The sequence below is a fragment of the Prionailurus viverrinus genome, chromosome E2 (genome assembly GCF_022837055.1).
Source record: "Prionailurus viverrinus isolate Anna chromosome E2, UM_Priviv_1.0, whole genome shotgun sequence".
Taxonomy (NCBI): Eukaryota; Metazoa; Chordata; class Mammalia; order Carnivora; family Felidae; genus Prionailurus; species Prionailurus viverrinus.
In genome coordinates, this window is record NC_062575.1 from 48,784,993 (window position 1) to 48,810,196 (window position 25,204).

Sequence of the window (25,204 nt, forward strand, 5' to 3'; positions counted from 1 at the left end):
GAATCAGACCTCCCTGTCTCTGTGCCTGTGCTATGTGAGCCCTCTTTCTGGACTTCATCTTCCCAGCCTATATGATTTGTCAGGGGGATCCTGCTATGATTTTTCACTGGTCTGTGAAGAGATGACTCATTTTAGAGCCCTGGGCCTGTGCCCGATGCCCCACCCCCAGATGACTCATTTTCAAGACAAAACACCCCCATCACCTTCCAGACCTAAGGGTCTGACTCAGGAGCTGGATGACAGCTCACCCTTGGGGGCAAAAATACATAAAAAGCACCTATGACAATAACTAACCCCACAGGACCGTGGCTGATAGTGTGAAGTCCGGTGCCACATGGTTCACATTTATGGGGTCATATCAAATAGCCTGGCGGTGACCAGCAAAGACTAGCTAGAGGCTGGCCGATTTCTCAGCCTCAGGGTTCCATCTGTAAAATGGGGCCGTAGCATCCTCTCTTGCTCCGTGTTAGTGAGAGAAAGAGATGCAGTGAAATAGCGTCTGTAATGAGGTTGGCACAGGACCTGGTACGGAACAAAAGCTCTATACATGAGAGAAACTTCTTATGGAAAAGTCATTCTTTCCAAAATTTCTATTAAACACTTATCATGTACTTTTCTAGGGGCCACAAAAGGAAGAGTCCAGGAAAAACTATTTGCCCTCTGGGTCCAATGAGGGGGACAATAAACAAAATAAATAAGTATATTTAGTAAGGTGATACGTGTTAAGGAGAAAAATAAACCAGGGAAGGGAAGCAGGGAGTGGAGAGAAAATTTTGAAGTCAAACAGGGTGGTCAGGGAAGACCTCGCTGAGGAGGTAGCTGAGGAGGTAACATTTGAACAGAGACCTGAAAGAGGTGTGGGAGGGAGCTATCGGAATATGTGAGGGAAGAACATTCCAGGAAGAGAGAACAACCGGTGCAAAGGCCCTGTGGTGGAAAATATCTCAGTGAAATAGCAAAGAGGCTGATGGGCATAGTGAGTGAGAGGGGAAAGACAGAGGAGAGCCGGTCTGGGATGTAATCAGAGCCGGATCACTGAGGGCATCGTGAGGCACAGTAAAGACTACAGCTTTTACCCTAAGTGGGACAGGAACCATGGAGGGTTCTGAGCAGAGGAGGATATGATCTGATTTAGAGGAAATACTCAACTTCTGGCTCTTTCTCCAACACCCACAGCCTTAAACAAGTTATATTGCCCTGTAGGCAACCAGAGTCCAGGCTTTAGGTTAAGTAGGCCTGAATTCAAATCTACACAACTTAGATGTGTGATCTTGGGCTCACTGCTTTGTCTTTCTGTGCCTCTGTTCTCCTGTTTGTGCAAGGGAAAATGATGATCCCTACCTCACAGGAGTTGGGGTATAAACTGGCAGGTACAGCACCCGGCACAAAGCAAGCGTACAAATGTAAATGTTGTTATAAATAAGTAAAAATTCCCATAACACTCTTGCGAGAAAACTATTAACGCTAACCTTTTTATGGATGAGAAAACTGAGGCTCTGAGGAGACAAGACTGTGGGGAAAGATCATCCCAAAAGTGAGTGTTGGAGCCAGGATTTGAAAACAGGCATCCTCACTTTGCCTTTAGATAAATTCTTTCGCTGCTCTGGGCCTTAATTTCCCTGTTGTTCAAAAATGCTTGGCTCTTGTGGCATTGAACACACGTTTTCGAAAACAATACAATGGTATTATGTATCCTCATTTTTCAGGTGAGAAAATGAGCCTGGGGCTGGGGCAGGAGCGGGGAAACATAAGTCACACACTCAAGGTAACACTGCTAGGAAGTGGCAGAGGCGGGTCTCGAACCCAGGTCACTAAAATTTCCGTCTTTCAAAGTCAGTCCTTGCCCCCTTTGAAGAATGGGCGCGCTGCTAGATTCGTCCCCGAAGGTTCCAGGGAGGCTAAACTGGTTATTCGAGGGTGTAGGAAGATCGGATTCGTTGCAGGGGTCTAGGAAAGGATCCCACCGGCCCGCAACCAGGACCCCGGAACGCAGTACACAACCTGGACGAGGATCTAGCGCTCGGAGCCCACCCCGCTGCAACCCGAGAGGGCGGGGCCAGGCAACGCCCGTCCCCCTTTCGTCATGTCCGGTGGGGCGGGGCTTCGGGGCTTTCCCGGGGCGCGGGGGAGGGAGTATCGGTTAACCCCTGGGTGGCCGGGCGAGCTGGAGCTCCGCGGGCCGGAACCCGGGAGTTGGGGCTCCCCAGCCACACCCCTCGCGGGATTTAAAGGGGCAGGAGGGGCCGGGTCGGGTCGAAGCCCGAACCTAGGGAGCGGGCATGAGGCGCTGCCCGTGCCGGGGGAGCCTAAGCGAGGCAGAGGCCGGGGAGCTGCCGGGGGCGGCCCGCATGGGGCTAGAGGCGCCGCGAGGGGGGCGGCGGCGGCAGCCGGGGCAGCAGCGACCTGGGCCAGGCGCAGGGGGCCCGGCGGGGCGGCCGGACGGGGGCGGGCCCCGGACCAGCCCCGAGGGGTCCAGCCTCTACAGCGAGCCCGAGAGGGTCGGCCTCGGGCCTGAGCCGGGGACAGACGGACAGGTTGAGCCTGAAGCAGCTGGCCTCGGAGCGGAGACTGAGCGGCCCGGCCCCAAAACGGAGACAGACATATCTAGCCTCCGGACATATCCAGAAGGGAGCAGCCACTGCTCAGAGCTGGAGACAGCCGGTCCCTGGACGGAAACTGGGACAGATGGCTTTTTGACTGATTCACACTGGTCTGACCTCCAGCCTCAGCCAGAGAAGGCCAGCCTCTGGACACAGCCCGTCGTTGATGGGCCCTGGACAGAGATAGAAATACATGGGTCACAGACCCAACCAGAGAGGGCCAAGACCTGGGCTGATAACCTCTGGACCCATAGGAACAGGTCCAGCCTCCGGACTGAGCCAGAGGGGGCCTGTCCCTCAACAGAGCCAAGTGCCGATGGCTCCTGGAAGGAATTGTACACTGATGGCTCCCAGATACAACAGGATACTAAAACAGCCTGGAAGCAGGTTGGCACTGATGGTTTCCCAACACAGCAAGATTCTGTTGGCTCCTGGACTCAGCCTGGCACTGATGGTCCCCAGACACAAGATACTCATGGACCCCAGACAGAACCTGGGACAGACTGTCTTTTGGGGGAATCCAAGCAGGATGGCCTGTTAGAGGAACCAGAACCCAGGGACTTGGGGGCTCACCTGTACTCTCGCCTGGAGTGTAGCCCCTTGACCCCTGTGCCCCGCCTCATCATCACTCCTGAAACACCTGAGCCTGATGCTCAGCCAGTGGGACCCCCCTCCCGGGCTGAGGGGGGCAGTGGCGGCTTCTCCTCTGCCTCCTCTTTCGACGAGTCTGAGGATGATGTGGTGGCCGGGGGCGGAGGTGCCAGCGACCCCGAGGACAGGTCTGGGGTGAGTGGGAACCGTTCTGCCCTTGGGCCACATCTCCCCAGACCCCTTATCCCCCTGCCTTTGCTTTGAGAAGTTTTCTAGCACCCACGAGCAATTTTATCTCCAGGTACCTCTTCTATCTGTCGACCTCCTCCCTCTGACCAGCCAGGTTACCGACCCACTCCAGGCATCCTCCTGATCCTTTCCCTTTCTCCTCACCCACTGCCTCCGGTCCTGGGGTCTAAAATGGACAGCCACTGGCTGACTTAATGGTGCCCAGGGACTCCTGAAATTGTGTGATCGTGGGAGTCTGTGTGTGTTTACACACCTATTTTTGAAGCAACTGTGTATGATTTCTGTCGGATCCTCTAGAAGAGCACAAGTAAAGGAGGACAGAAAGGGTACACTTTTTAACCTAAGTTTTTAAAAAATATTTTTATTTATTTTGAGAGAGAGAGAGAGAGAGAGAGAGAGCGAGAGCTCACCTGCAGGGGAGAGGCAGGGAGAAAGGGAGAGAATCCCAAGCAGGCGCAGCACCGTGAGATGATGACCTGAGCTGAAATCAAGAGTCAGACACTTAAACGACTGAGCCACCCAGGTGCCCCTTTACCCTAAATTTTTAAGGCACTGTGGCTGCCTTAAGGGGTCATGAACCTTTGGCACCCTTTAGCCATTTGCTTTTGTAGGGAGTGAGCCCCCCCAACTTTTATCAGCTTCTCAGAGGGCTGTGTGAGCCCCAGACGCTGAGGACCCCCAGCTTAGCCAGGGACCGTCTGGTTTTACCATTGCCTTCCAGCTCCCCAGGGGGCCCCCTGCACACTCTTGTTTACATCCTCCACCCTCACCGCCACCCCCCCACCACCACGCCCCCCACCTTGGGTGCGGTTCTCTCCTGGTGAATCAGGAGGGCTGGCAGGGCAGGTTCAGGGAAGGTCAGCTGGGAGGCAGGTGTGACAGACTCAAGTAGGTTGGCCTGCTGGGCCCTCCCATTGTCTGGGACCCTGGCCAGAGTCTGCCCTGAGCCCCCCTCACCCCATGGGGGCTCCCTTAGGAATGTGCTCACACGTGTGGCCACAGGTAGAGACAGACCTGCCTCAACCTGCCTGTGCCAGAGCACAGGAGCTGACCCTCTGGTCTTTCTGCCTTAGCTGTTCCCTCCACCTACTCTCTCACGTTCTTGGCATCTCCAAACAGCTGCTCTGGGAGTGAATGGGAAAAAAAAATAGCAACTAGTACTCACGCCCAGCTCTGTACTAAGCTCCTTGCTCGTATTAACTTTTTTAATCCGAGGGAGATACTGTTATTATCCCCATTTTACAGATGAGGTCAATGACACTTGTCCAAGGTCACACACTTTGGAAGACACAGAGCTGGGATTCAAACCCTTCGCATACCAGGCACTTTTCTAAGGGTTGTGTATGTGTTAACCCTTAAAACAGCACAATGACATTGGGACTATTATTGTCTCCATTTTATAGATGAGGGAACAGGTGTGCAGAGGTGAGGTCACTTGCTTAGGGCTGGCCAAGCCTGGTCGGAGCCAGGATTCTAACTCAGTCCTGGCTGAGTTGAAAACCCAGTTATTTCAAGCTCTGTGGTGTATGGGTGGATCCGTCCCTAACTTGCTTTCTTCCCACGCCTCCGTGTCTCCAGTTTTTCTTCATCCTTCCAGAATCTGCTTCCAAGACCCACCTCTGGTCAACTCTTGAACTCTCCCTGCTTTTCAGCACCCTCCGTGGCTCCCCAGGGCCCTCCAGATAGCGATCAGGAGTTCAACCCTGTGTTTAGAGCTTCCTGTCTCCAGGCTGCTTCCCGCATTCAGCTTCCCTTCTCCCTTCCTAACCCCCCTCCACTGCAAGGAGGCCAAAGTGCACACTGTTCCTCGAACGCCCTGCCACCATCCTGCCTCCGCTCGTGAGCTGTTGCTCACTCATTTCCCACCGTCCAGAAAACAAACCCTTGCTTCCTTCTGGCTTAATTTTGAAATCCCATCTGACCTTAGAAGTCCCACAACTTTCTTCCTTTCCTCCCCGCGTCCTTCCTTCACACATCCATCCTGTCCTCCTAATCAGACCACTGACAGTCTCTGAGCCTCTGGTATGTGTCCAGCCCTGTGTTGGTTTTGCTAGGGACACAGCAGTGACTGAGACATTACCCTCATGGAGCTCCCAGGCCAGTGGAGAAGACAGGCCCATCACCATACAGAGTGGTCAGGGGGCTGGGATGGGGGACGCCTAGTGTCGTGGAAGATTGCAGGAGGTGATTGGCCACACCTGAGGTATCAGAGAGGACTTCCTGGAGGAGGGGACATGGGAGATGAGACCATCATGAAATCATCTGAGAAAGCGCAGATTAACCATCAGGTCCAAGAAAGAGACAAGATATGAACTGCTTATGATTAAAAAGAAAAAAAAAGATAGTTACAACTAACCTCCCTCAATCCAAGCAATGCTTTTGGAACAGCTGTTGTGTGCTAGGTCATGGGCTGGGGACACAGTCATAACCATGACAACCCCAATCCCTGCCTTCAGAGTTTATAGCCCAGCAGGGCTGTAGTGTGTAAGCCCAGGGCAGTGGGTTCAGAGTTAGAACCCCAGCACTGTGCTGTGTGATTTAGGCAAGTGACTTCATCCCCCTGAGCCTCTGTTTCCTCTGTAACACAGTGTCAACAATCCTCCTGGGGTTGTGTTTTTAGGATTAAGTAGGTTATGGCTCACCGAGTCTTTGTCATTGTGCCTGGAATGTTCCAGGTACTTAGTAAACAGGAACCTTTATTAATCACCTCCCCTTCATAGCTGGCAGCTGGAGGGTGGAAGGAATAGCCCTTCCTGAATCCTGTAGTCCAACACCCTGCCTCTGCTTGACCTTCCCACTGTCAATTAGATGTCTGCTAGGTAGCTGGGCTCTGAGTAGGCGGGAGAGAACATGGCCTTGACCCCAGGGTAGTGGGGGGATGAGCCACACAGATTCCTTCTCTGGAGAGGACCCATTCTCCTAATACTTGTCTAAGGGACTGCCATATGCCTCGAGCAGAGAATGTATTCATGTGTTTGCACGCGTGCTCATACATGTGAATCAGACTCTAAGCCAGTCTCAAGAACCTCTTGATTGAGTCAACATGATACAATGAAATCTTTGTTTTCGGTTTGCTTTACTGGTTTTCTCTTGCTGTTCTCTCTCTTTCTTTGCTTCCATTTATTTTTTTCTTTCCCGTCATTACTTGGTATGCGTGTCTCCCTTTCTGTCTTTCTATATTTCTCTCTTTGTCTTTTGGTAACCTGTCACTGTATTAGTCAGGCTAGGTCAGGATTTGCTGTGGTAACAGGCAACCCCCGAACTTAGTGACTTGGAACCACGAAGGATTATTATCATTGACACTGCACATGCACCATGGGCCACTGGTGGGTGACGTCTTCACTCAAGGCCCAGACCGAGGAAGCTTCTATTTCTCTTTCCACACTCCCCACCCACTTCCACAGCAGGGAAAGGAACATGGAGAATCACGTACTGGCTTTAACGCTTAGGCTCACATTTCACTTGCCAAAGCAAGCCAGTAGCCAAAGTTCAAGGTAGCAGGGATGTCCCTAGAAGGGAGGATGGGCTGGAGCTGTTTGGTGAGCAGCTCTCCTGACTGCCCCAGTGTCCATCTTTGTCCCTCTCTGTCTCTGTCGTCACCTTGCCATCTGTTTCTAATTGTGTCTTTCTCTGTGGTTCAGCCTCCATTCATCAAGTCCTGCCTCTATCATTTTCTCCAGAAGGTCTGACTTGGTTTCAGGACAGAAATGAGGTTTCCAAGTTTTTGGTGTGTGACCTGGCCTATTTTTACTCATTTGAAAAGGACAGAAAGACAAGGGTCTAAAGAAAATGATGACGAGGACAGAGAGAAATGGACAGACTCTTCCCCACCTTTGCTGAGGCCTATGGGGAATCTCAAGACTGCTGAACTAGTGGGCTTCGCTCACCCCAATGAGCTCGGGAGCAGCACTCCCGGGAAGCCCCCTGGTCCACCCGCTTCCCCTCCGTGCTGCATCCCATCCCCCGCCCTCCCCAGCCTCAGCAGTGACCCCACCCCACTGTGCCTCACAACAGAACAAACCGTGGAAGAAGCTGAAGACAGTTCTGAGATATTCGCCCTTCGTGGTCTCCTTCCGAAAACACTACCCTTGGGTCCAGCTGTCGGGACACGCTGGTGAGAGCAGGGGTGCAGGGGACGGCCGGGTGGGGGGGGCGGGCAGACAGGCTGGGCAGAGACAGCTGAGCTGGGGAAAGAAAGCTACAGGGCCGTTCTCTGTAGTTCAAGTCTCCCCATCTGTCAAATGGGCTTGAGGACAGTCTCCACCCCCTGAGGCTGTTACGGGAAGTGCTTAGGCCTGGGCAGGGGCTGAGGGTCGTTCCCAGTGCCAGGGGGATGGGGAGCAAATCCTCAACCCTGGGGGAAAAATGGCCCTGGGCACAAACCCTAATTCTGCACTTATTTACAGGTGATCCTGGGTAAGTTACTTCCTCTCACTGGGCCTCCTCACTTGTAATATGGAGCTAATCCTACCTCCTTTGCAGGGTTCACTGGAGAGTTACCATCAAAATATATATATATGAAGATTGAGACACAGGCCCCTCATAAGTAGACATAATCATTCCTCAGCCCCTCCGTGTCCAGAATATAGTAGGTGCTCAATAAATAGCAGCTCTAATGGTTTCTCCCAGCACCTAGTGTGATGTCTCCGGCGCATAGCGGCACAATGCCTAGGACATAACATATTTTGTAAAGGGCTAGATGATAAACGTCCTGGGTTTTGTGAGCCATACGGTCTCTGTCACTACCGCACAATTCTGTTGTTTTAGCACGAAAGCAGCCAGAGATGATACATCAACACATGACTGTGTCTGTGTTGTAATAAAACTTTATTCACAAAAATGCGTACCAGTGGGGACAAGACAGATCGGGCCCACCAGCAAAGGAAGATAAGAAGGGAGCTTACCTACCTAGTGTATCCTTAGATCTGAGTCATCGAAAAGGCCAGCCCCCACCCCCACACCCCCGACACTGTAAACCCGGGGCTGCCGTCGCCATGTTTTCCAGTTACTGAGTTAAAATACCAAAGAAGCCTCAAAAGTTAGTGGTGGTTAAAAGAAAACTTAGTGGAATAAAACAACTATTTTATTGCACTCCCGGGTTTGGGGTCAGGAGTCCAGACCGGGCATGGCAGGGATGGCTTGTTGCTACTCCATGGAGTCTGGGGTAGGACAACTTGGAACTGCAAGGTGGAAACTTTTGAAGTTCATTCACTCGCGTGCCTCACAACCGATTGTTGGCTGAGTCTCAGCTGGGGCCGCTGGCTGGAGAGCTTGTATGTGGCTTCTCTGTGGAGCAGCCTGGGCTTCCTTACAGTACAGTGGCCTCAGAGGAGTCAGCTTTTTTTAAATTTTTTTTAAATTTTTAAATGTTTATTTATTTTTGAGAGAGGGGAGAGAGAGAGAGAGAGAGAGAGAGAGAGAGAGAGAGAATCTAAAGCAGGCTCCAGATTCTGAGCTATCAGCACAGAGCCTGATGTGGGCCTTGAACTCATGAACCACGAGACCGTGACCTGAGCCAAAGTTAGACGCTTAACCAACTGAGCCATCCAGGCGCCCCTCATTTTTTTTTTTTTAAAGCTTATTTATTTACAGAGAGAGAGTGAGAGAGAATGAGCAGGGGAGCGGCAGAGAGAGAGGGGGACAGTGGATCCAAAGTGGGCCCTGCCCTGACAGCAGAGAGCCCGGTGCGGGGCCCGAACTCACAAACCGCGAGATCATGACCTGAGCCACAGTCAGACGCTTAACCGACTGAGCCACCAGGCGCCACAAGGAGTCTGCTTTCTTACGTGGCATCTCCGGACCGCCAAGGCAGTCATCTCTGCCAACAAAGTGGAGGTCGCATCTCCTTTTGTGACCTCGAATCTGAAGTCACGGTGTCACTTCTGCCAGAAGCCCTCCCAGATTCAAGGAGAGAAGACTTAGATTCCACTTCTTGGTGGGGAGTGGTGAAATTCTGGAAGAACCCGTGAGACAGGAACTGTTGTTGTGGCCATCTTTGGCGCGTACAAGCTGAAAATACGATTTGCCCCAATAAGAGTTTGTAACGCTGATCTACACGGTCTGTGCGGTCCAGGAAATGCCTGAGTTGTCAGTTGACATGAAGTGGCCCCGGGCGCCAGCACGGCGGGACTCCAGGCAGAAGCAGATGCAGAGCTGCTCTGGAGCCGCACGCTCTCGAATCTGATCTCACACAGATTCCCACAGCCCATCATGAGCTCACAACTCGAAATGACAAAACAAGTGAGGCCCCTACATGCTGTGAACAGGACTCTGTTGAAATGAGGAGCAGCAGTAGGCCCTTCCCTTGCCGCATGTTGGCTAAGACTTTGAGAGGTGCAGGGAAGGAGAGAAAGCCTTCTGGAAGGGGTCAGGCAAGATGAGGGCAGCCAGGATCTGACGTTCGCGGGAGATGAGGGGAGGCTCCGGCTGATCCAGCTTCTGACCCTCTCGTCGGCTCTGCTCCCATAGGGAACTTCCAGGCAGGAGAGGATGGTCGGATCCTGAAGCGTTTCTGTCAGTGTGAGCAGCGCAGCCTGGAGCAGCTGATGAGCGACCCCCTGCGACCCTTTGTGCCCACCTACTACGGCGTGGTGCAGCGGGATGGCCAGGCCTTCAACCAGATGGAAGATCTCCTGGCGGATTTTGAGGGCCCCTCCATTATGGACTGCAAGATGGGCAGCAGGTGGGTTTAGCCACAGGGCAGATGCAGAGGGCCAGCGTTGGGCATTTTGGAGATGGTGCCTCTCAGGTCTTCCGAGTGGTAGTACCCGCATGTGCTCCCACCAGCAATGTGTGAGAGTTCCAGTTGTTTTTATCTTCTCATTGGGTGCTTGGTGTTGCTAATTGTAACCATTCTGGTGAGTGTCTCATTAGGATTTTAATTTCTGTTTCTCTGATGACCAAAGAAGTTGAGCATTGGTTGGTTGGCCACTTGGAGATCTTCTTGTGAAAAGTGCCTCTTTGAATATTTTGCCCCAATTTTCTTTTCTTTCTTTCTTTCTTTCTTTCTTTCTTTCTTTCTTTCTTTCTTTCTTTCTTTCTTTCTTTTTGAGTTTATTTATTTTGAGAGAGAGAGTGAGCAGGGAGGGGGAGAGAGAGAGAGAGGGAGATGGAGAGAATCCTAAGCAGGATCCGCACTGCCAGCACGGGGCCCAGTGTGGGGCTTGAACTCAGGAACCATGAGATCATGACCTGAGCCAAAAGTAGTCGGATGCTTAACCAACTGAGTCACCCAGGTGCCCCTGCCCATTTTTCTGTTGGGCTGTCATTTTCTTTTGCATTTGTAATTCTTTATATATTCTGAATACAATTCCTTTGTTGGAGACTCACATACACACACACACACACACACACACACACACACACACACATTGTCCAGCTTTCCCATTTCACTCTCTTAATAGTAGCTTTTGATAAACAGAAGCACTTTTGATTTAGGCCAGTTTGTCATTTTTTGTCATCATGATTAGTAGCTTTGTGTTTAAGAAATCCACCTACTCCAAGTTAATGAAGATCTCCTGTGTTTTCTTCTACAAGCTTTATTGTTTTAACTTTCACATCTAAATTTGCAATCCATCTAGAATTAATTTTTATATATGGTGTGAGGTAGGGATTGAGGTTCTTTACCCTGCCCGCCCCCTCCCCCCCATATGGCTATTCTCTTGACCTGGCACTGTTTATTGAAAAAATTTCCCCTTTTCCACCGAATTGCTGGGTCTTCTGTGTCATAATTTGGGTGAATGTACACATGTGTGTCTGTTTTTAGACTCTGTTCTGGTCCATCGATCTATTTGTCTGTTCTTGTGCCATGCTGGGTTTTATAACTTGCCTTGATATCAGGGAGTATGTCCTCCATCTTTGTTCCTCATAGTTTCCTTTGCCACGTCCTCTTTGTCCCAGGACCTACCTGGAGGAGGAGCTGGTGAAGGCACGAGAACGGCCCCGGCCCCGGAAGGACATGTATGAGAAGATGGTGGCTGTGGACCCTGGGGCCCCCACCCCTGAGGAACACACCCAGGGTGCCATTACCAAGCCCCGCTACATGCAGTGGAGGGAGACCGTGAGCTCGACCTCCACCCTGGGCTTCCGGATTGAGGGCATCAAGGTGAGGCCAGGAGCTGCTAGCCTGTCACCAGAGTGCTGGGAGCTAGATCTGAGGCCAGGCTTCTTGGGGAGCATGGGCATCAGGGAAGGCTGGAAAGAAGCAGGATGTGGAGAAAAAGCAGGAGACTGTAGAAGATGAATAGATGGGGGCTCTGGGAAGCCCTGTTTCTCTCTCACCCCCATCACTGACCAAGTTTTGTTTATCTGTCTCCTTGAGCAGCTCCAGATTCTGTCTCCACCCCTCCCCGCAGCCCTGCCCTGGTCCAGCCCATCTCTCCTGCCCTAACCTCCCTGGTCTCTCCCTCCCTAGCCTTCCTGGGCTCCTGGGTTGTGGTCTCACCCCCTCTGATCCTCATCCTACACAGCAGCTTGAAGAATCCTTTTCCCCCCTTATGGGGAGAGATTTTCTTTTTTCTGTCCTTCCTTCTTTCTCTTCTTTTTTGTAAATTACACCTAATTATTTGAAGAGGTATTCACACAGTTCAAAAATCAAAATAACATACTGGGATATACAGGGGAAATCTCTCTCCTAGCTCTGCTGATGTCCTTCCCATTCTGTCCCTCCACCCCCGACCTGCTCATGGGGAACCACTTTATCAATTTCTTCTATTTTTTCCTGCAAATACAAACAAATGCAATTGCATATCCTAACGTTTCCTCCTCCCAGTCTTACACAAATGGTAGCAGAAACCTGTACAGCTTTTCATTCCATAGCAAGTCTTCCTTCCTTCCTTCCTTCCTTCCTTCCTTCCTTCCTTCCTTTCCTCTCTTCCTTCCTCAGTTATATAATAGCTCTCTGTGGATGTGACACAGTCCCCTACAGATGGCCACCTGCGTTTCCACTTTTTGCCATTACAGACAGTGCCTCAGTGAATCACTTTGTACATGAGATACTTTGCAAGTGTATAGGTTTAACTGTAGACTAGATTCCCAGAAGGAGGAAGACGGGGTCAGAGATGAAATGCGCTGGGAATTTTGCCAGAGATTGCCACACTCCTTTCACAAGAGTAGAATCATTGTGCACCCCGCCTGTTTCCCCACGGCCTCGCCTGAGGCACCTTTCCAAGTTGTACAACCTACTGTCATTCTCCTATTCAAAACCCTTCTATGGCTCCCTAGTCCCCTCGGGAGAAGTTCTCTGGCCTAGAGGGCCCTCCAGGGTCTAGCCTCATCCCTCCTCTCTCCCTCCCTCTTTGTCTACCTTCAAGCCACAGTGCTTTCATTTCCCTGAAAGAGTTTTGTTCTTTTCCTGCCACAGGACCTCTGCACATACTCTTCCCCCTACTGTTCCCTCTGATTGATACTCGGTCATTTTCCTGTCTCCTTTCAAATTTTGCTTCCTCCAAGAAGCCCACCTTAATTTCCATCCTGCTCAATCAGGGCCCTCTCTTTACCTCCTCATGGCTCCCTATATTCTATTATTGTGTTCTCTCCCTTTGTGATGATTTTAGTGTTCTATACCTGCCTCCTTCACCTGACTGTGTCTGTCCTATTACCTCCATGTTATCAGCACCCACACAGCACCTGGCACAGTGTGGCAGAATGACTCAGGTGGCTTCTCTGTGCCCCCCTCAGACATAAAAATTATTAGTCTCATTTATGGAGTGCTTACTTAATTGTGCGCCAGGCACTGTGCTTTGTATCCTACATATCCAGTCTCCTTTAATCCTTATACCAGCTTTAGGCTGTCAATAGCAACGCAGTCCCCATTTTCCAGGTGAGGAAACTGAGGCTGAGGGCGGTGAGGTGGCTTGTTTGGGGCTGCCCAGCTAGGAAGTAGCAGAGTCACGGTTCAAAGCCAGATCTACCCTTCTCCAAAGCCCACTTGGCTAAACCGGCTCAACCAGGGGGTTCAAGTTTGGACTCAGAAGGACTGGTTGCTCTGGAGTGTGATTTGGGGCTGGGTTGAACTGGGCTGAGCAGGTGGGCTGGCTCCCCCTGAATAACCAGCAAGTGTGAGGGGCAGGCAGGGGGTCCCAGGAAATGCCTGAGGCTGCTTGGTGTCGGGCGTGAGAAGGAAAAAGTGATACTGGGCCTTCACCCCTTGCCCTGCAGAAAGCCAATGGGACCTGCAACACCAATTTCAAGAAGACACGGGAGCTGGAGCAGGTGACAAAGGTGTTAGAGGACTTTGTGGACGGGAACCGTGGAATCCTGGTGAGCGGGACACCGGGCCCTGTATTTAGCAGCTCAAGCCCCCCGCCATCATCGCTGCTTGTAAGGCAACAGTCTTCTGCTTTAGGCCGAGGATGGCCAATACTGGCTGGCGTTGCTCACCATCTGCGGTCAGCTGGTGGCTTGGCTAGCGCTGGCTGGTCTAGGAGGGCCCTGCTCCTATGTCTGGTGATTGGCTCACGACTTGGCCGCTTGCCTCTCATGATGCAGCAAGCTAGCCTGGGCTGTTCTCAGCGTAGAAACAGGTGGCCCCGAGAACAAGTGGAATTGTAAAGTGTCTTGATTGGCTGAGCTCAGAATGGCCACCATTATTTCCACCATGTTTTATTGGCCAAAGCAAATCTTCTGACCCAGCCGAAATTAAAGGGACTCGACTCCACTCTTGGCGGGAGGAGCTGCTAGGAATTATGAGTATCCACGTATTCTCCCAACCACACTCTTGTCTGTGTTACCCCAGTGCATCCAAGCCCCCACCCACCACCCATTTTCCCCGTGGCTCCTTTGATCCCCTCCTGGCTGTGGTCTGCTCGCTCCTTTGAGGATATAGGATGAGGTCAGGCCTCAAGGTGGGTAAGGACCCACAAAGTCCCTGTGCTGACCGTGAAACGCTCCCTCTCACACAGAGAAAGTACGTGGCGCGCCTGGAAGAACTTCGTGAGGCTCTGGAGAATTCCCCCTTCTTCAAGACCCATGAGGTGCGAGCCCCCGCTGCCATGGGGAGCAGAAGGCCACGTGTGTGAGGGTGGTGGGAGGTGGGGGGTTGGGGGTTCAGTGGGGGGGGGGGGTCAGCGCCTGGCAAACAGCTGACAGATTACCGGGCAAGGCTATTAAAAGGAACCCCCAAGGTTTGGGGGTTGCTTTTTGACGGTAGGCAGCAAAGGGGATTTCAGGGGCTCAAGACAGGTGGCCTGGAATGAAGGCTGTTCCACACTGGGTACGGGACTTACTTTCTAAGGCCTCAGTTTCCTCCTAACACGAAGAACAATGGTGCCTTCCTCGCAGGGCTGCTGAGGTGTGAGACCAGCAACTGTCGAGTGCCCTTTGGAGCATGGAAGTACATTTAACTCCTTGCTCTTAAAATTATTTTGTAATCATAATTATTTCCAACTATCCGTGGCTGCATTCCTACTTGGTGGCTCCCCCCCCCCCCCATCCCTCCCTTCTGCAGCCCGTGTGTCTCTGGAAGTCTGGGGCCGTCTCAGCAGGTCTATGAGGTGGGGATGTCGCAGCGTGTGTCCTTTCCCTCTCCCTCCTCTCTCCAAGCTCTTCCACCTCCCCTGTCAGGTCCCCCTCACTTCTTTTTCCCGGCGACTCCTGAAAGATCCTTGATCTGGGAGTCGGGCTGCCTGGGTTCGAATCCTGCCCTACACACCTCAGCCACCTGCGCCTGGGAGTGTTTCTGCAGACCCGTCTCCTTGACAGGCAGGACGGGCTAACAGAGCACCTGCCCCGTGGGCGTGGGGAGGATGAAGCAGGTTTATATACATGGGAGCATGGCCCACAGTAAACCCTCAGCATGTGCCAGCTGTTACCGTCATGTTCATTATCATCAGATGTCATCCTCGTTGCCGTCCTCATCACTGCCCTTGGGCTTTACACACAAGTCACAAAGAGGAGGCCTGGGGACCTCATCCCTTATGTGCTCATGTTCGGTTTCACCCACCTGGTGACTTAGCATTTTAAAAAATAAGCTGCCAACATCTAAAACATGAGACTTCCGGTTTACCTGGCACTTTGGGAGACGTGGCAGCACCGGGCTGCTCACCATATGCCAGCAGGCCAGAGTGGGGTGGAGGCTGCCTCCTCTGCCAGCCACCTGCTCACCTGCCCCGTCACCTGGGTTCTCTGGGAGCAGTGGAGTTTGAAACCCGACTGGAAAAGGGGAGGGGCTTGCCCACCTGGAGTCACATGGAGGCAACAAAAGTACTGTTTCTAAAAAACAAAGCCAAAAAAACCCAAAAAAACCCCAAACCAGCATCTACCGAGGGCGGTGTTTGGAGCACTGCAAAGTGCTTCATGGAATGCTGCAATGACCTTAGCATCACCATTCGACAGATGGGGAAACTGAGGTCTAGAGAATGGAAGCCCCGTGCCCTAGGGTCACCAGCAGCCCTCTGCTGGGTCTGAGCAGTTCTCCAAGGGGAAGACATTATCCGCTTCTCCCGTGCAAGATTCTGCAGGTGTTTGTTTGTACCCCAGCTTGGAAAAGGGTAATGGTTAACATTGTCATCTGTTTGCTATACTGGCAACTGTTCTAAGAGCTTATACGGATGAATTCCCACATGTAACGTGCAGGGCAGCCTTTGAGTAAATGGTACGGTTATTCCCTTATTCCCACTTTGTATGTGAGCAAGCGGAAGTACAGACAGGTTAAGTCACCTGCCCAAGGCCACCGAGCCAGTTAAGTGGCCGAGCCAGGATTTGAACCCAGACAGCCTGAGTTCAGGCTCCAGAGTTCAGCACCCTGCTCAGCTGCCTGTTGGGGAGGGGGCCCAAGCCAGGGCCTGCCCCTCCCCCTAACCTCCCTCCTCTGTCCCTGCAGGTGGTGGGCAGCTCCCTCCTCTTCGTGCATGACCACACTGGCCTAGCCAGGGTCTGGATGATCGACTTTGGCAAGACGGTAGCCCTGCCTGACCACCAGACGCTCAGCCACCGACTGCCCTGGGCTGAGGGCAACCGTGAGGATGGGTACCTCTGGGGTCTGGACAACCTGATCCGCCTCCTTCAGGGGCTGGCCCAGGGTTGACCCACTTGCCCACTGCTGGGTTGACTTACTGGATGGTGCCCATCTGGCTGGCGGTGCCCCGAGATTGGCCGTGGGGGTTGACCTCGGGGTTAGGAGAGGTTGCATTGTTCACCACGCAAGACATGAGTGGAAGGCCCGGAGGGCCCTGGAGCCCAGGCAGCGCCCGCCCCTTTCATGATACAGAGGTTTTGAAGACTGGAAAGGGGACGTGCCATGGCTGCATCCTACCTTGTATCAGAAACAGACTGGGCCCTCTGACCAGCCAGGAAGGTTTCTGAGGGGCGACGTGCCTCTCGCCATAGGGATGACTGTAATCACCGTCTCCTTGTCAGTCCTCTCCCGGCTGCAGGCTGGCTCCCGGAGGCCTGGGAAGGGTGAATTTCCTCTCTGGCGCCTGGGGGAACCAGACCTCACCTGTGAACAAATGCAGGAGCCACCTGTCTGCCTGGGAGAGTCACAACCCCATCTGTTCGTCTGGCGCCATTCCAGCGCTGACAGAGGTTCAGGAGGGTGTAACACCACAAGGTCTGAGAGCTGCTGCTGTTGGGCGGGGACCCAGTTCTCTCTGTCCTGCCCTCCCCTGACCCCATGGGATCCTCCCCACTCCTGAGAGAACTCTGCTGACCCCCTGCCGACCCAGGCCACAGCCACGTCCTGTGCCAGCACTGACTAGCACAGCCTCGTTCCTCGGGCACCAGCCTCAGCCTTGGGACCCCCTCCTCCCACCCCTGACCCCCTTTCCCTTGCTCCTAGCCAACTGGTGGCAGGAAGGGCTTTCAGACCTAGAAGAGGCGGCTTGGGAATCAGAGCTGCCTTCCTCTAGAGATGCAGGGTAGGTGGCTGTGACCGAGGGCTTGCTGCCTGGTCCAAACCAAAGACCCCAGCACCTTCTCAGGTGTGGGTGATGCCCCTCCGTCCCCCTCCTCCTGCACCCGTACCTTGGGCTTCCTAGTCTAGGAGGCTGGGAACCAGGCACCTCCCTCTTCCCCAAGCTGAAGCTCTAATGTGTCTTCCAGGCCTGAGGAGGCATGCTCCTTTTTCTACAAACTGTCTTTATACTTATTTATATGAGAGGTAGTCGTTAGCTGGGGCAGCGCTGGGGAACAGGAGGCAAAATCGCTTCATGTGCTTTCCCCCTGTGACGACGCCCCAATAAATCACATTCAGCGTCAACTTTGTGGATTTTTTCTTTCGCATCTGGGGCGTGTGGGCTCAAAGCTCATAATTTCACCATTAGCGCTGGGCGGGGTAATGGGGTGATGACCCGTTCAGGAGAGATTCGGGCGCAGAGCAGGCTGGTTCACTCATTCAGCATTTACCAAGCTGCTACTCAGGTGCCTGGCTCTGTGTCGGACAATGTGGGGGACATACTAGTGACCAAGACAGCTCCAGGCTGTGCCCTCGGGGGGCTCCCAGGACAGTGCACTGGACAGCGCCAACCGGGGTGTCCGGGCTGGTGCAGAGTGGCCAGGGCGGGGACACCCCTCTCCTGATTAGAAACACCGTACCTTTGCTGGGCACTGGGCTACACGAGTGACCAAGGCAAACCTGTTCCTCCCCTTCCAGAATGGAGGCAACAGGTATTCATTCAGTGAATAACCTTTCTCCACGTCTTCTAGGCACTAACTGCCGGGTTGGGATCCTGGTGCTGCCGCTTGGGAGCCAGGATGTGACCTTAGGCCAGCGGCTGCTCCTCTCCAGGTCCCTGTGTCTTCATCTGTAAAATGGGGGAGGATCTACTACCTTCCTAACTTGAAGAATTTGATAAGTTAGCACTTACTGTCCAGTTTCTCAATCAGAACACCAAGATCAGGGAGGGGCCTAGCCTGGGGCTAGGGAGTCTTCCCTGAGAAAGAGAGGCCAAAATAGAGAATGGAGTTCTCCTCAGCAGAGGGGCAGGGGCAGGCAAGTGACACTCGAGGGACCTGAAAGGCCAGTAAGGCTAGTGGCCTGAAGTGTGAGGAAGAACAGTCTGAGATCAGGAGAGATGAGCTGGGGCTGGGAGACTCCCTCCCATGAGCAACAAGTTGCTGCTGGAAAGCTTCTCTGGAGGCAAGTGTTGAGACCTAGTCTGCATTTTAATGCTTACTTATTTTTGAGAGAGGGAGGGAGCAGAGAGAGAGAGACACACACACAGAATCCCAAGCAGGCTCCAGGCTCTGAGCTGTGAGCACAGAGCCCGATGTGGGGCTTGAACCCACGCACAGTGAGATCATGACGGTGCTGAGCTGAAGTGGAATGTTCAATGGACTGAGCCACCCAGGCGCCCCACCTGGTTTGCATTTAAAATTTTTTAATGTTTTTATTTACTTTTTGAGACAGAGACAGGGCATGAGCAGGGGAGGGGCAGAGAGGGAGACACAGAATCCCAAGCAGGCTCAGAGCCTGATGCAGGGCTTGAACTCGCTAACTGTGAGATCATGACCTGAGCTAAAGTCCGATGCTCAACCCACTGAGCTACCCAGGTGCCCCTGGTTTGCATTTTAAAAAGCAAGGCTTCCTAGGCTCCATGGGAACAGACTGGGGGGCAGCAAAGGGTCTAGTGAGAAGGCTCCAGTCCAGAAAGAGGAGGATGATCACCAGTGAAAAATGGCTGGATGCAACCTTCAGGTGGGACAGACGAGACCTGCGGGTTGAGCTGTGGTCAGTGTCTTTCCTGGACAGGGAGCTTGTCTAGCTGCTCCTGGCTTTGCCCTCAGCCACACAGTAGGGGCTTACTACTGGGGGCGAGTGTGGGAGAAGGAGACATACGGGGAGCGGGAGGGGGCCTCTGCATGGAGGATCTCTGGCTGGAACAGAGCCCACTCCCACGGCTGTTGGAAAAAGGGCACTGGGGCACTCTTCAAATGGTGACAGAGCTGAGCTGTGGCCGGGGGCCCTGTCACCTGGCTCAGGGATGCAGCAGGCTAGCAGCTGGAGTCCTTTGGGCTGAGGAGCAGGGCCTGGCCACAGAGGCCGGCCCGCACCCCTCCAGCGGGCACCACGTATGCCCGGCCATCAGCGGCCCGCGAGGGCGAGAAGTCTGTCAGCTGCAGGTTGCTATCCCGGACCCGGTCGTAGTCCCACAGCTGGTAATGCCAACTCTTGCCCTGCTTGGAGAGAAGGTAGACGGCTCCTGGGGAACCTTCCTCTGGCAGGGATGGCGGCTGGCGGGCTGTGCTGGGCACTGGGTGGAACAGACCTGGCAGCTCGGGGTCCTCAGAATAGCCGAGGCCTGGCACAGCCTGCGTCCCCAGCAGGACCCCTAGGAGGAGAGCAGAGGCTGTGAGCTGGAGTGAGCTCCCCACCGCAGCCCTTCAGGGTAGGTGTGGTACCACCCTCACACCACATTACAGAGAAGTCAGTGGGCCATGGGCACACAGCTGGGCTGGGACTGACCCAGGGTATCTGGCTCCAGGCTCCAGGCTTTTTAAAGTCCCGCCTCCTCCAGCCTGGTAGCACAGGGAGGGGAGGTGGCATTAAACAGAGCAAGCATCAATCACCCAATCCTCTCCTGCTGTCTAGTGAAAAAAACAAAAAACAAAAACAATGCTCAGTGGAGCCCTCGAGGCCATAGACCCTGGCATGGGGGGAGCCTCAATCCAGGCCACCTAACGTGCGAATCAGCTTTCTTGTAGGCAGCTGGGAATGACCAGGCCGATCGCTGTTTACTGACACGAGCAATGTGCCTGCGTCGTTCAGATTTTATGTACTTTGCCCACCGTCATCCTGATTTCCAGACGGAGAAATGGAAGCCCAGAGTCACAGAGCCTGGAAGTGGCTGGACCAGACCCGAGTCCTGTTTGATTCTGAAGTCAATGCTCTGAGCTTCTGTTTACAGAAACGGTGACTGGCAGATACTGAGTCACCTGCTCCCTGCCAGGTCCCTGCTGAGTACCCTGCTGGGACAGGGACAGCCCAGCCCCAGTCCCTGCCTCAAGTATGAGTGAAATGCCAGCATAAGGGTGAGAATGTAGGGGTGACAGGGACTAGGGACATCCAGGGATGCGGGAGGGAAGACCCACCTGTGCTCACTGCCCAGTGGGCCTTGTAGCCCTTCCTCTGACACGGCTCGTGGTTGAAGTCCTCGTCGTAGCTGCCACCGGGGTTAAGGCCAAAGCTGCGGTGTGGTCCTGGGAACGACCCTTCCCCATCCCCACCCAGCTCCCTTCTAGGCCCTGGGATACGGGATGAGCAAGGGATGTCCGGAGACGAGGTGCCGCAGGACACGGTCTCTGTTGGGACCACCCAGGCCACCGCAGAGCAACTCAGCCTGGCAGCCCAGTGCCTCCTGGGCCAGCTTGCCCATGTTGGCCACTGCAGGACGACACAGACAGAAGGATCACCATGTGCCTGGCTCCAAGCCATGGGCTAATTGAGGAGCGGCGCCTTTAATCGTCACCATAACCGCCACCTCTTTGTACAAATGCAGAAAATGAGGCACAGAGACGGCAAGCTGCGTGTCCACAGCCACTTGGCAGGAGGTGGCAGAGCTGGGCGGGGGAATGAAGACATCCTGTCTCCAGAGTCCAACTCATAACACTCTACTGGGTGGGGAGAAGGGCCTGAAGAACGGAACGGGGTCTCCTTGCACGCCTGGCTTGCGACCCTTCTGCACCCAACTCACCGGAGAACATCTCTCCCTGGGCCGTGTAGCCTCTGTCCACGGCCATCTGCACAAGTCTCTCCAGGGGGATGCCGCTGGGCGGTGCCAGGAGCGTGCCTGCCATCCACAAGGCCACCAGCCCGCACCTGGAGAGAGACAAGCCCAGTCCCTGAACCCCTAAGTCGGGTCTTTACTGAGCCCTCTCTGTCCCGGAAGCTGGAATGTGGGGAACAGGTCTACTGCACTGGGGGTTTCCCTCCTTCTCCCAGGCCCGGTGGGGAGACCTCACTTCCCCCTTCCTGGGGGAGAGGGAGACCGTGGCCAGGGCTGGAGGGCTGCAGGGACAATGGGAGGGTGGGGAAAGTCACCTGGGCTTTCAGGAGGAGGAGGTGCGGAAGAAGCGGAGTCAGAGATGAAGACCCTGGACCCCGCCCCCTCAAGTTCCCCCTTTCCCACCCCTCCTCCTTGCCTCATGCGGGCTGGGATGAACCCACGCCCCCCCACCCTACAGATAGGTTCTCTGGAAGCACAGCAAAGGCAGACAGGGGTTGGGGTCCCAGGTCAGGGCACGTACTGAGGGCCTTCCTGGATGAGGGAGGGCAGGTCGGCACAGAAGAGGATCCACTGCAAGTCACTTCTGAAACTGAATAAGAGCCGTGCTCAGGTCACAGGGGAACCAGCTCCTCGGTCCCCCCTTGAGGTCTGCCGGTCAACAGTATGATTGGAAAAAAATAGGATAAAACAGGCAGAGAGGGAAAGGATTAGGACCTGAGGTCCCTGGGTGGGGAGAGACATATTTTGGCACAATGCTGGGAGTGTCTGACCACAGCAACCACCCCCCCCCCCCCCACCAGGGGTAAGGCTCCTCTTAAGAATGTTAACAGACACTACCTACTCCCTCAGGAATTTGACAAAAGACCCGACTAAATATCAGACCCTAAAATCTTACAACCCACAAGGAACGGTGGGGCCATAGACCACCCCTCTTACAATGGAAACGAGCCAATCAGGAGTGGACAACCCAGCACCTAGAGTTGTCCAGCCAATAACCTGAGAAGGAACAAGGCGGAAGGGCGGGGAGGGCGACTTCTCTTAGAAAACAAGGACCCTTGCCTATAGTCCTTGGGCGTTCACTTTCAAAGGTCCCCTCTGCAAAGAGCACTTTGGTACTGTTCTTACTTTCTCATCTTATACTCCAGTAAACTTTTGCCTGCTGCTCATTATGTGTCCACCTCTTCACTCTTCGAAGCTGCGAGACGATAAACCCCGGGTATTGTGGCAAAAAATCCTGCAACAGTGGTGTTGAGGGGTGGTGAAAGGCGCCCGGCCTGGCTGTCCTAAAGCCTGAGGGCAGCTCCAGGCTCTGATGAAGACTTCCTTCTCCCCTGAGGAGACACCTCTCCCTTCCCGGGGCCTCAGTGTTCCTCATCTGCTCAGTGGGAACCCTTCTTCCACCTTCTGCTCCCTCCCTGCTCCTTCTCTCAGTTATTGAAGGAGCAAAGGACAGACGTGTAAAAGCTTTGCAACTAGGAGCCAGAAAAATGGACTAATTAGAGAACATTTCTCAAAGAGGTGTCTCTATACCTAAACGCTTCCTGCGATTTTTTTCCCCCTTCCCGTGCCTGTCAAATAGGGATGAAGATTCCTTAACTCAGCCTAGAGTAGAAACAGGTAACAACATGCTCACGGCCTAAGAGATCACCCTGCTAATGAGCCCTCGCAGGCCTGCCCAGCCCCACCCTTGGGGGGGGGCCACTCCGAAAATTTTGATCCCGATCCTGCCCCAGGGCTTAGGAGGGGAAGGGCAACTTGCTTACACAGTACTTCTGTTCCAAGTGCAAGACTGGGGTGGGGGGGAACCTAAAGCTCCTGGTTCCCAGTTTGGGGCACCCTCCGGATGAAAGGTGTTATCACAGCACAGTGGTTAAAAGCCGCCTGAATGCAAATTGGGCTCTCCCTCTTCTAAGCTCTTTGGCTAAGTGACTTCACCTTCTTGAGCCTCCCGTTTCTTTATCTGGAAAATGACATCATAGTTCCTATCTCATAGAATCACTGAGAGGATAAAGTACATACCTAAGAACACTTAGCACAGGGCCTGATAAACGGCAGACCTGGAATAACGGGTGATTGTTACTTGCATTACATTTGCCTCCCTTTGGTTAGGGCATTTAGAACAGATTATAAACTTATCTAGAGAGCTGGGGGTTTCTTCCATGGGTCTGAGTAACTCATTGTATCGGCTCACCCACCACAGCCCCAAGGCCAGGTCTAGCCTCCTCCTGCCTGGGTCTCTTGGGCCCCCTGACTGTCTTACCACCCCTACTCCCCTCAGGTAGCCTCCCTTTCTGTGCAAAGCCCTTCAATGGCTCCCCGGTGCCCTCAGGACAGTCCACCTTCCTCCACGTGGCGCCCGTGCTCTGTGTGATCTGGCTCCGGTCCACCTGTGGAACCCCATGTTTACTACCTGCCCCCCACCATCCTGTTAAAGAAATATTTGCAGATGCCTGAAAAGAACACCTTTCCATTTCAGCCCGCACCTCTGAACAGTTTGTTTACTCCCCTCATCGCATACCCCTGCACCTACAGGATAGCTCTCAGGGGTCCCCTTCTCCAGGCAGGCCCCACTAACACCTCCCCCGCCAGCCTTGGCCTTGTGATCCCTCAGGACTCCCTCATTACAGCTCTGTCACTGGTGAGGGAGGGATCTGTCTCTGCTGCTGGACTAGGTGCCTGTGAGGGCAGGATCTCTCTTCTTTGGTGAAGGCACACCACTGAACAGGTCTAAGTAGGGGGCTGAAGCACTCAGGCTGTTTGACCTTGAGGAAATGGGAAACCCCAAGAGGAGATGGCAGAAGTGATCTGCGGACAGGTGGTTCGGTGAGACCCTACCGGTCCTTTTGCAGCTTCAGGAGCCTCTTCACGTCATCTCTGCTCCTGGGGACTGGGCCGGCCTTCTCTAAAGCCTCCTTCAGGAGCTGGCTCTTCTCTAGACCGAAGACATGAGGGGGAGCCGGCCCCCCAACGGCGGGTGGAGGCGGCAATGGGGGTGGTGGGGGAATAGGGGTCTGGAGACTCGAGGCAGGGGGCAGCAAAGCTAAATTGGGCAGGTTTGGGGGCAGAGAAGGAAGTGGAGTGACGGGCCCTTGGGGAACAGGGATTCCTGGAGAAGGGGCTGGGGGCTCTAGGGGAGGAGAGCGTGGAGAACTCATTTTTGGGTCTCCTACAGCATGCATAGCCTGGAAGATTTGATGATGGGAGAGGGATGGATCCTCTAAAAGGAGTTAATCGCAGGGATGGAAGTTCTGAAGGTTTTACAGCAGAGTTCCAGAACTTGGGTGCTGAGCAGTGGGATTAAAAGGATCAGGACTGACATGTGGAACTAGGGGAGCAGGGGTTAGGCTGACCCGTATCATCAGAGATCTAACAGTTAACAGGGAGTGGTCTTTTATCCGGGAATAGATTTGTGGTTTGCGGTTGCTTTGCCAGGCTCAAGGAGGGTAATTTAGTAAAAGTTACGGTATCATCCCGGGCCAGGTCTGGAAACTCGGGAGTCAGTTTTGGGAAAACGAAGGATAGGACCTGGGGCGAGGCCCTACGGGGTGGGACTTCGGGGCCCAGGGCTAGAGACTAGGGAATTTAGGCTCTGTAACCCCTCACATTCCAGGCCCGAGTTCGGAACCTTCAAGCTGACCTTTGAATCAGAGGTCAAGAGATCAAAAGGACACCCGGCAGGGAGAATGGCTTAGTCGTAGAGAAGGTCCTGGAATCAGAGCGCAAAAGGAAAAGTCCCGTGGGCTGGGGAAGGCTCAGGGATCGGAGGACGTTGTGAGCCGCAACACCGCCGGGATAGGTAGTGGAGCCCGAAAATAAAACGCTCCTCCTCTTCCAGCAAAATGGTGGCCGCAGCACACATTTTTTCCCATATCACGTGGTAGTACTCGCGACCCGTGTCCGGCCCAGTGGCGTCACGTGACGAGAGAAGGCAGGGCGGTGGGGGAGAGGAGAAGCTATCAAAGGACTGCCCCCGGAAGAGACTGAAGCGCGAGCGGCTTCTCCATTGGCAAGAAGCGCGTGAGGGGGCCCGGCCTTCACTGATTGGTCCGTGGACCCCCAGGGGAGGGTCCGGTGGGGCGTTTTCGGCCGAGGCGGGAACCC

The 25,204-nt window shown here is 53.8% G+C and overlaps 2 protein-coding genes across 8 annotated transcripts; one reads left to right on the forward strand and one right to left on the reverse strand.

Annotated features, from left to right (window-relative positions):
• The first annotated feature begins 2,154 nt into the window (after window positions 1-2,154).
• ITPKC (inositol-trisphosphate 3-kinase C) lies at window positions 2,155-17,637 on the forward strand. Its single transcript, XM_047835503.1, has 7 exons — window positions 2,155-3,386; window positions 7,455-7,554; window positions 9,909-10,122; window positions 11,340-11,544; window positions 13,599-13,700; window positions 14,342-14,413; window positions 16,261-17,637. The coding sequence occupies exons 1-7, from the start codon at window positions 2,280-2,282 to the stop codon at window positions 16,462-16,464; spliced, it is 2,004 nt and encodes a 667-aa protein (XP_047691459.1). The 5' UTR covers window positions 2,155-2,279; the 3' UTR covers window positions 16,465-17,637.
• A 1,202-nt stretch (window positions 17,638-18,839) lies between these two features.
• Window positions 18,840-25,183, reverse strand: ACTMAP (actin maturation protease). Of its 7 annotated transcripts, XM_047836288.1 has the most exons (8): window positions 23,939-24,074; window positions 22,867-23,063; window positions 22,229-22,337; window positions 21,624-21,692; window positions 21,071-21,195; window positions 20,631-20,760; window positions 20,469-20,539; window positions 18,840-19,708 (listed from the first exon to the last, which is right to left on the reverse strand). In XM_047836288.1, the coding sequence occupies exons 3-8, from the start codon at window positions 22,234-22,236 to the stop codon at window positions 19,371-19,373; spliced, it is 741 nt and encodes a 246-aa protein (XP_047692244.1). In that variant the 5' UTR covers window positions 22,237-22,337; window positions 22,867-23,063; window positions 23,939-24,074; the 3' UTR covers window positions 18,840-19,370. The 7 variants fall into 7 exon arrangements, with proteins under 7 accessions (XP_047692244.1, XP_047692245.1, XP_047692247.1 ...); XM_047836289.1 differs by lacking the exons at window positions 22,867-23,063; window positions 23,939-24,074 and adding an exon at window positions 24,741-25,179; XM_047836291.1 differs by lacking the exon at window positions 22,229-22,337 and having other exon boundaries at window positions 21,624-21,751.
• Window positions 25,184-25,204: the final 21 nt, after the last annotated feature.

Excerpts from the sequence above, each read along its gene's own strand:
- ITPKC (XM_047835503.1), top strand. The coding sequence starts at position 2,280 with ATGAGGCGCTGCCCGTGCCGGGGGAGCCTAAGCGAGGCAGAGGCCGGG. Across the intron at positions 11,545-13,598 it reads TCCGGATTGAGGGCATCAAG|AAAGCCAATGGGACCTGCAA; the intron begins GTGAGGCCAGGA and ends CTTGCCCTGCAG. Across the intron at positions 13,701-14,341 it reads ACGGGAACCGTGGAATCCTG|AGAAAGTACGTGGCGCGCCT; the intron begins GTGAGCGGGACA and ends CCTCTCACACAG.
- ACTMAP (XM_047836287.1), bottom strand. The coding sequence starts at position 24,282 with ATGCATGCTGTAGGAGACCCAAAAATGAGTTCTCCACGCTCTCCTCCC. Across the intron at positions 20,761-21,070 it reads CCAGGGAGAGATGTTCTCCG|TGGCCAACATGGGCAAGCTG; the intron begins GTGAGTTGGGTG and ends GTCGTCCTGCAG. Across the intron at positions 20,540-20,630 it reads GGACATCCCTTGCTCATCCC|CTACGACGAGGACTTCAACC; the intron begins GTATCCCAGGGC and ends CCCCGGTGGCAG.